The sequence below is a fragment of the Triticum dicoccoides genome, chromosome 5B, assembly GCF_002162155.2.
Source record: "Triticum dicoccoides isolate Atlit2015 ecotype Zavitan chromosome 5B, WEW_v2.0, whole genome shotgun sequence".
Taxonomy (NCBI): domain Eukaryota; kingdom Viridiplantae; phylum Streptophyta; class Magnoliopsida; order Poales; family Poaceae; genus Triticum; species Triticum dicoccoides.
The window spans coordinates 552,485,923-552,496,304 of record NC_041389.1 but is presented as its reverse complement, the minus strand read 5'-3'; the positions used below and the strand labels follow the sequence as shown (position 1 = coordinate 552,496,304).

At 44.4% G+C, this 10,382-nt stretch overlaps 1 protein-coding gene across 1 annotated transcript; it reads right to left on the bottom strand.

The window, feature by feature from the left end:
- Positions 1-6,628: 6,628 nt before the first annotated feature.
- LOC119310058 (cytosolic sulfotransferase 6-like) lies at positions 6,629-7,039 on the bottom strand. Its single transcript, XM_037585911.1, has one exon. The coding sequence runs from the start codon at positions 7,037-7,039 to the stop codon at positions 6,629-6,631; it is 411 nt and encodes a 136-aa protein (XP_037441808.1).
- Positions 7,040-10,382: the final 3,343 nt, after the last annotated feature.

Below are 10,382 nucleotides of genomic sequence, written 5' to 3'. Positions count from 1 at the left end.
TAACAAAATTTTAATTACTTATTTATGTTCTTTTATGATAATTCTTTTTGTTTTTAATGTTTTGAACAGAATTCTAATTACTTATTTATTTTCTTTTATGACAATCCTTTTTCCTATTAAAGTTTGTAACAAAATTCTATATAATTTTAGTTTCAATAATACTAGAGGTTTATAAAAGCTTTTTAGTTGATTCCTTCAGTACCAGTTCTAAGGCTGTTACAAAGGCATTTTATTTGGTACAGGTTTTAAAGTTGGTGCCCCACGAGCACCTTTTAGTACCGGTTCGTGCCATGAACCGGTAAAAGAGTTTTTTAGTTGATTCTTTCTGCAGCTGTTTTTTAATCCCACCTTGCTAAGCGAGAGGCACTCGTAGCGGTTTATAAGCCCCGAGTGCAGAGACGATGCAGAAGAGGCTCAATGCTAACCTGCGCGTTGCTTAGCTTTAAGCCTTGAGGAATAGGGTAGACTACACGGAGCTATGTGCAGTGCAGTTTACACTATTCCGAAAGGCTTTAAGCTAATTAACGAACATTGCGCCTCTTTTTTATTTTTAAAGACTTATTACAACTCAGAAATAAATAGAAAAAAATAAATATAGCAGAAAAGAAAAAAACTATATAAAAAGCTACTCAGAAATAAATAGAAGAAAAAATAGTTGTGATTAACTTTACTAAAAAAATGAGCATAGATGTGCTTATAGAGAAAATTAGACCTAAATTCATAATAAATTTCTACTAACTTCAGAGAAATTCAATATGAATTTAGATCAAATTCCCTGTATAAGGGCATCTATTTTCACTTTGAGAGGAGCTCAACAAGGAAGAGAGGGAGGGGCTTATAAACGGGTGTGAGCGCCCTTCGGTTAGCGAGGTGGGACTAAACTCTGACCGCAACGAGGACCAACCCTTTAGTCCCGGTTCGTGCCACCAACCGGGACTAATGGGCAGCCTTTGGTCCCGGTTCATCCCACCAGCCGAGACCAATGGTGGTGGGCTAGGAGCGAGGCCCATTGGTCCCGGTTCGTCCCACCAACCGGGATCAAAAGGTCCAGACGAACTGGGACCAATGGCCCACGTGGCCCAGCCGGCCCCCGGGGCTCACGAACCGGGTCCAATGCCACCATTGGTCCCGGTTCTGGACTGAACCGGGACTAATGAGCTGACCCGGCCTGGACCATTGCCCCCTTTTCTACTAGTGCATGTAGCAATTCATGTCTCGGCTGGTTGCAGCTTCAACCACTGCCGTTAACAGCTTCGTCATAGCCGGTTGAAGCATTCCCGTGGGCGCGCGTAGGTTCGCTAGGATATGGCGCCCCAGGCAGCACCAGCCATGGGTGGCAGGACAGCAGCATCGCGTGCACTCCCCAAATAACAGTCGCTCGTAACAAACCGTCATGCAAGGCGCCACCGTGGCCGCTCCACATCTACTAGGATCACCGGCGTAGTTTCGAGCAGATGTGCGACGCGGCGGCGGCCATGGTGGCCACCCGGCAAAGGATGTAGCAGTAGCTCGCGGCCGTGGCCGAGGCCTTCGAGGAGCTGGCGCGCGGGATGGAGGCCGACGGAGGCGAGTTCCGCCTCGCGCCCTTATGCGACACCTGCGCGGGATGGGAAGATAACATATGTGGGTCCCGCCGCCCCACATGTCGTGACTTGAGTCGCCTGTATCGCTCGTGCATGGACGCGTCCGGCGCAATGTTGGGCCGGCGCACCGTGCACAAATAATTCCCTTTCTAATGTGTTGGTTTTGTGCTAAGCCACCGCAAATATTATGGTTCTATTACTCCCAAGAAACGACATTCTTTTTGGGCATGATGTCGAAGCATCTACGGGGCCGTCCGCCATACATGTCGTGCACAATGAGATCCACTAGCCAATACAATATACCCCAAAAAAACTAGCCAATTACTATATGACAGTACTCGGTTGCGCGACCGAGGGGAAGTTTATAGCTGGCCGGCTCGAAGCAAGCTGACAAAAGTGAATTCGCGGGGTTCTTTCCGCCGGGCGCGCGGCCGGCGCGCGGGGATGGCGACAGGAAAAGCCAGGAGACACCGGACGACACGTTGGCTCTTTCCTTGATCAACCCTCCGCCTCGATCCCCTCTGTGCGCTCAAACCCATAGAAATGGAGGGCGAGAAGCAGCCGCCGCCGGTAGTGGACACCGTATCCAAGGTGCTTGACGACGATGACCTTCTCGTAGAGATCCTCCTTCGCGTCGGCTTCCCCAACACCCTTGTCCGCGCCGCCCTCGTCTGCAAGCGCTGGCTAGGGCATGCCTCCGAACCGGCTTTCCTCCGCCGTTTCCGCGAGCTCCACCCGCCCCGCCTCCTCGGCTTCTACATCAACAGCAACGGGTACGGTCACCCCCCTCCACCGTCCTTTGTCCCGATGTTGCCTCAGCCCGCAGAGCTGGCTGCCATCGTCCGCCAGACAAATTTCAACGCCTACAGGAGGCTATCGATCGGCACGCTTGACTGCCGGAACGGCAGCGTATTCATCGCCTTGTACAACGACAAGAGAACACTTGGGGTGCACCGCCCGCTGTGCCGTGGTGAGAGAGGTCTGACAATCCTGCCATCAGTCCCACGCCCTCAACTCCCCTTCGGCACTTGCTGCACTTTCAGTCAAGTCGTCTCCAAGGAAGGGGATGGCCTGTCCTACTACTACTTATATGTGGAGTATACCATGGGTGAATCTAGGCTGCATGTATATATGATGCAAGATGGTTCCTGGCACATGCATCATCTGCTGGACATAGGCCAACTCCCTCGTCCTCGTTCAAAACCAAAAGCTGTGCTCGTAGATAATAAAATTTATATGGCGGCTGGCCCAACCAACATCGTTGTCTTGGATTTGAAGACATTGAGTTTCTCCACAGTTCAGCTTCCACAAGGAGTGGAGCATGGCAGCAGAGGCACCACCATCTTGTCACGGGCCGGTGATGCTTCTTGTGTATATCTCATCCACGTTAAGGAGTTTCAACTCCGCATCTGGCTCCGCAAGGAGGACAACTGGTTGCTGGTCGATAGCATCTGCCTGCATGAAATGTGTGCTAATTTGAGGAAGTCAGGTTCCACAATCGAGTATGGGCATAATGTTCTTCTCATGGACCAGGTGGTGGACTATGGTGACTTTGTGTTCTTGCAGATGGGTGGATGTGTACTGTACTTGGATGTCAGGTGCAGGACACTACGTAAAGTGTATGAATACAGCAGCACTCATCTTGGTGATATCTATCCTTTTACAATGATCTGGCCTCCCGCATTCCCCACGGTCAAGTACGATCCTGCAAGGTTTGTCTTCTGGTATTTTGATGATCTTGTTGAGGTTACATAGTTTTGCAATGTATATTGTCCATCACACTATTTTCAAATTGTGTTCGCTATATGATAGATTCCTTAGGATCGATATTGTACAATACTGGTTAACCGACATTGATAAGTGCTTTTGCCGTAAGACAATCTGAAGTCACTTGTGCGTTGTGATAATATTACAAGGTGTTCATTTCTGGTCATTATTTGGGACACACTTTTGTATTAGGGGTGTTTGATGATGAGGGTATCCCTTGTGCATGGGCATGTGTCTTGGTTGGCTAGTTGATAAAGATAACCGTGTGGATAGATAAAAGAAAATAAAGTGGTAGGGGTTACAGTTATTTCCTGCTTGCCAAAAGATTACAGAAGACTACCTTTAAATATGATGGACCCCTAAGTCAAAGAATCTGCTTGGATGTCGTTTTTCTTTTTTGTACAGACTCAGGATTAGTTATAGAATTACATTTGACAGTGTTGATGGTTGTCTTGCCGTTTGCTAGACATGTACTCCCTCTATAAAAAAAATATAAGAGCATACGGAGGGAGTACCAAAGTATCAGACTACGGCATGTAGAATGCTCCAGGGAATGGTTACTTCTGTTAACACTTGTATTGGCAGCATATGCTATTCTTCTTAATTGGTGCTTCTCCTAATTACAGACTCATAATTATTAAAATTTTAGTGGTGCTAAAACATGAATTGTTTGGTGTTCTAGCTTGGAACATCATTCTGCCGCGTTACTGTTTTTACCATCATTCTGCCGCATCACTGTTTTTACCATCGTTCTGCTGCATTTCTAAACTACCCAGCACCTTTAAGTGCAAAACTAAAACTTGGACCTACACAAGTTTACAACATGTTAATTTTTCAGAATGTTGGCTTCTAAGCGTAATTTCTTTGTGGATTGTATATTTCTTATGCAAGATTTCTGATTGATATATATCATTATGGTTTCTCAAAAAAAAAGATGTATCATAATGAAAATTGCCTTCCAGTGGATAATGCAAGTTAACTGCGGTAATTTATGCTTGCATGGCATTTTCCCTTCTATGATCGGAGGTTTGTTTGACTGGACTGCACACTATATAGTGGAAAGTTCCATGTCTGGGATTTGAAGGCATTTAACCTACAACCCTGAAGCTTTTAAGAATATTTGTCGAAACAAATGCTATTTTGAGTTTCGAGCATATATACATGATACTTGCTACTATTGTACTAGCCACTTGTCTTTGTTGCATGATTTGTTTTGTTCATTTGATATTCAGATACTTCATTATCTCCATGCTGACCTTTCTTCTGTTTCCCTTGAAAATAGAACTGCAACCTAAAGAAGAAAGATACAAGGAAGCTCATGGATTGTACCTACGTCCTGAAGCTCCGTCGTGAATGACATGGGTGGAATCAAGTAAGAGCAGTAGTCTGAAGTATTTCCTCTAGTACCTTGTAGCGGTTCAGTAAATGTGTGGTTCCTGCAAACTTTACCTGAAGTGTCGATGTTTTTTGCAATTCACTCGTTTTAATTACCATGTAACTGGAGCATGTACTCCTATGCAACTTCCCATATGCAGGGTAGTTATCTCGTCTCATCTGCTTGCTTCAAAGTCTTATGATTCCACTGCTTGGCTACTTAATAAATTTGGAGAAGCACAATTGTAAAATCTGTTTCAGTTGGCATATTTCTCTAATAAATTTGGAGTAATATAAAAGAAAGTTTCTTTGAGGCCCTGAAAATGTACTTGTGTGCTGGTTCAGAGCAAGGAGAGACCCATGGTATATGCAGCAGTGAGCTCTGGCAAATGCATCGATCACTACTAGCGAGGGGTAAGACAACAGAGTGTTGATGAACTGAAGTCAGTAGAAAAAGTAACAATCTGAGAGATAGATGCATCTAGCAGTCCTACTGAGGAAAGCTGCTTGTGGTCATAGGTGTTGATGCTGATGGAGAAAACAACTTGGCTGCAGAGTGCAAGTTATCCTTCCTGCAATCACGGAAGACAAATTAAAGGGAAGAGATATAGAAATACTAAAAATAATAAAAGAAAAGGAGTTAATAATAATTCAGTGTTTAAAGTATTTGAGGGGTATACCAGACACATATATACAAAATACATACGTGTGCAAAGCTTTAAATAATAATTGAATAAAAGAAATACATATTTTAAAAAAATATTTCAACACTTGATTTCATTTTTCAGAAGTGCATTTTTTTTTATTTTTGCAATGCATTCACTTAGTTTCACTAATGATTCAGTAATATTTTAATACATTTCACAAAAAATATGTGCTTTAGTATTATTGTAATACACTTTACAACATGTTTGAAATGCATTTTGACATTTTAGAATGCTTTTGAAATGCATTTCGGTCATCATTGGGTCTATTCAAATATATTTCACATTTTTTCCAAATGCAGTGCAACAGTTTAAAAATTCTGTTTCAATTATTGAAATACATTTTAGCCTTGATTCAGTAATATTCTAAAACATTTGACCCAAATGCGTTTGAAACTACATTGAGTCATGACTCAAATGTACTTCAAATCTATAGAAATGTTGAATGCATTTGGAAAAAAAATCAATTAATCAAATCATTATCGTAATTAAAAATAATATATCACTCATGATTTAAATTACTTGAAAATAATTTTTAGATTCACTAAAACATGACCTAAATATATTTCAAATGCATTCGATATTGAAATGTTATAGAACGAAGACTATAATTTTTTTCAATACATAACTGAAACAAAATGCATTTCGAATTTATAGAATAAAATTTAAATGTATTTGAAATGTTGGAATGCACTTGAAAATTCTCGGAATTGTACTTAAATATTGAAGATATTAAATGAACCATGATTTAAATTACATGAAAATAGTTTTTAGATTTACTAAAACATCATTGAAATATATTTCAAATTAATTAAATATTGAAAAATTATTGAACGAAGACGGTAATTAATTTCAATGCACAACTGAAACAAATTGAAATGCATTTAAAATTTATTAGAATCACGATGAAATAAAATTTAAATGAATTTGAAATGTTGAAATGCACTCAAAAATTCTCGGAATTGTACTTAAATAGTGCTAAATGATGACTGAAATTGTAGAACTTGAATGATTCGGAAATTTGAGAAAGAAACATTTGAAATGAGTTATCAAACTACTGCTTAAACTTGCAAGATAATCAACTTTGAAGCAAGAAACTGGAATTCAAACTCGCGCCTCAAATCAATGGATCACCACAAAACATGTGTTCCAAGCCGTGTTTGTCAATGGTATTGATGTTTGTCGCAGTACCACCCGTGGTTAGTGGCTCGCCGCAGCTGAGCCCGCGAAGCTGAACCCAGACCCCTGGAGCACGTCCTCCACGATCTCGTCCAGCATCTTCCCCATCTCCGGCGACATATGGTTGCTCCAGTCCCCGACGACCCCCTTCCGGAAGAAAGCGTCGCTCCTGATGCCCGACACGTTCCGCCGCCCGTCCCTGTTGGCCTCCATGTTCCTGAGCTTCTCAATGCTACAAAGATCCACGATATCCTCCACCACCCCTCGCGCCAGCTCCTCCTCGGAGAAGCCGCATCCCATGAACTCCACCGTTGTCTTCAGGTTCGCCGCCAGGTCGCGCAGCATCTCCTCGTACCTCAGGAACAACACCTCGCCCCCGCCACCGGAGCGGCGGCGGCTCACCTCGCAGTACTCGAGCATGTGCCGCCACATGCTTCACCGAGTGTGTTTTGCGCTTGCGCGTCAAGTCGGATGCTTTGATCGATCGGTCCGGAGTCCAGACTAATACTACGTGTATTTGTTTGGGGCTTGTCTTACTGTGCCCCCAGCACGACTTTATGACTTGATTGCACTTTGTACTGACTTGTTGGATGTTTGGGTCGTTGCTTTATAATATAAAGCGGGGGGAAAGACTACGTGTATAACAGAGTGTGAGATTTATTCTCATCAGGTTAATTAAGCACAAGTTGGTGACCTATCCTCTGCAACGATCGGTAGCTAAAAGGGGCCCGTCATGTGATGCTACATGATAGACATACATATGGACAACTATGCAATTAGTTCATTGCTGATTTGCAGTGACTCGGATGTTTCTCTTCTTGTCAGTACTCGCTGCGAGTGGCGGAGCTTGAGCCAAAACCATGGGGGTGGGCTTGGGGCCAAACATAATTGCTTCGGGATGATTTTTAGTGGATACATATATACTCCCTCTGTTCTTTTAAAAATATACTTCTAACTTTGTTGAAGGGTTATTCGCAAAAAAAAACTTTGTTGAAGGGTCAAACTATCTCAATATTTGACCGAGTTTGTGTAAACATATATAAATGTTTGTCAAATTAAATAGGTATATGATGAAAATATATTTTATTATAAATCTAACGCTATTAATTTGATGGCATAAATGTTGGTACATTATTGTATAAATACGATAAAACATGAAAAAGTTTGACTTTCCAACAAAATTGGAAGTACACTCTTTCAAGGACGGAGGGAATACTTTCTTATGAGCTTGGGGGTGCTCATGGCCCAGGTTGGCCCATGAAGCTCGGTCACTGCTCACTACGCTGCAGAGTAGTTTCTCAAACAAAAACTACACCTTTTTTTAGGGGGGGGAAACCTACACTGCAAAGTATAGTAAACACAAAAAGCCTTTATGAGAGAGTGGGCGAGCGGCAATATGCCTGACAAGCTCATGTGCTGTGGAAGAGTAATGCTAGACACACAGGTTCTTTACAAGGGATTTACAGGATGGTTAGTTTCGATTGGCTGAGATTTCATTAAATGGGGCGGGCCCACCAATAAAACTACGGGGTGCAATTAGAGGAGGGCACACACTCTGTCCGTGAAATTCCGTCGTTCACTGCACGTGCGTGTAGTATTATCGGCTACAGGTGTGTACAGAGGCGCCTCCACGCGGTAAAACCACGTGGAGGTCCACCCCTTCAGCGAGTAGGGCCACTTCATCTTGAAGTAGCTCGAGTTGCGCTTTGTCTGGATGTCGAGTGTGCCGCACTTCTGGTAAACGTCATTCGTCACCTTCTGTGGCTTGGCGTAGAAGAAGTGTTCGGAAAGCACCCAATCTGGCGGGATGCCGAGAAACGCCTCACACAACGTCACGAAGCTTGAGAGGTGGGTGACTATGTTGGGTGGGAGGTGATGGAGATGCACTCGGAGCTGCTTGAGCACCCACTAAAGAAAAGGATGGATCGGGAGGGATAAACCCCATTTGAAAAAGGAGGTGAGGATGGCCCGCCCGTTGCCCATCACTATCGACGGGAGCCAGTTCCCGCGCCCCCGATCCTCGACGGCTGCTGCCAAGGCCGCGACCTAGGAAATCTCCTCCACCACGAAGGAAGAACTAGTTTTCTTGGCCCTCTCAAGCTTTCAGGTGGACGACCACATTGGATATACAGGCTCGAGAGGAAGAAAGAGAAGGAACTGCACGCTAGCGGTTACGAAGAGAGTGGAGGGACGTTCAAAACCCTCCCCACGCATGGCCGTGATTTTTAGCGGGGGAGACGGTGAACCACCGTGAAGAACCCGCTAGACACGCGTCAAAAAAAGAGCTAAAACGTCAATCATGCGCGCTGGAATCCATACGGCCAACATTTAAAACCCACTTACTCGCAAAGTGTCAGTCGGATTTTGTGTCAGTCAGAATTCAGAATTCGGGAGTCTGCTCTCACAGGCGGCCTGACAACGGTCTAACAAACACGCGAAAGAATTTGACTTGATGGCTCAGAAAGATTCGCAGTGATGACTGTAAACATTTCACCTTCCAGTCAGCAGAAACATTTGGTCGGCTGAGAACAAAAACAAGCATCTGACTGTCAGGATCATTCCTGAGTCGAGAAAGCCGTGCATCCAAGCACAAAGACAATCCAAGTGCATAGCATTCGACAAAACCCTAGAGAAGCCGCACTCGTCACAGATCCACTTTGTGTAAATCGCAAGGAGCGCCCGCCATATCCCAGAGGCACGAGTTGACTTCTCACCGAGAGAATCAAATACCCGGCTACGCGGTCTTGGTTCCAAAGAAAGGCATCCGATCAGCGTTCTTCATAAAGGATATTGACCGGAGACACTTATCATTTCAAACCCAGACGCCACAGACCACCACTTAAAATTTGATGATACGCCCACAGTTAGGCCACAAATCGTCCTCTTCCTAAAGAGATATAAAAAGGCTATCACCAATTCTTGTTCCAAATTGCTCACCTCTTCGGCTCCCAAAGGCATGAACATCTGAGTCCGCAGAAGTCTCTAGTCGAACCGATAATGGCACCTCAAGCTCATCGTAAAGTGGGGAACCTCGCCGGAAAGGAACAATCAGTTTTTCCCCAGCGCGACCTTGACCGACTCTGGGGCTACTGTCGGGGTTACAAATATGGGGTAGGCCCAAGTATACAAATGGCCCATCAGGGGGCCAGAGCCCATCAAGGATATCGCCTAGAAAATCATGGGCAAAGAGGCACCACCGTCAGCCCATCGGCGATGAAGCCCAAGTCAGAAGACCAGAGGGGTGGCTCATAATCTAGCTAAGGCCTTACAGTCATATCCTTCACCCCCTGATAGATAAGGCCCTACAGTCAGTCGAGAAGGAGACGGGAGCAGTCGGTTTGTCCTACAATCGGCTGCTACCTAGGATACCTCATACCCACGAGATGACTTCAGCTACCCAACGGTGGTATAATCTAGTTAAATACGACATTTACTAGCAGAAATAGCTAGGAAACAGTACGCCATGCGCGAGGCCATGAACAACATTAGTACCAGCCCGTAATGTACCTGCTCCTGATGCACTCTATGTAGGTCGAGAGGGGAGCACCGGACCAGACTGAGGGTTGAGCAATCACACCTTGTACCTTACGCTAAGAGTAAAGAGCACCACAGAAGTAGGGTATTACCTTCATTGGAGAGGGGCGAATCTGTATAAATCCTTGTGCGTACTCCCGTCTACACCGATTGATAGATACGACTACCTCTATATATATACATACCATTGTAGTATTGCTATGATTATATCCAGGGCAGTACTCATCCCCGAACATAGATT

Excerpts from the sequence above, each read along its gene's own strand:
- LOC119310058 (XM_037585911.1), bottom strand. The coding sequence starts at position 7,039 with ATGTGGCGGCACATGCTCGAGTACTGCGAGGTGAGCCGCCGCCGCTCC.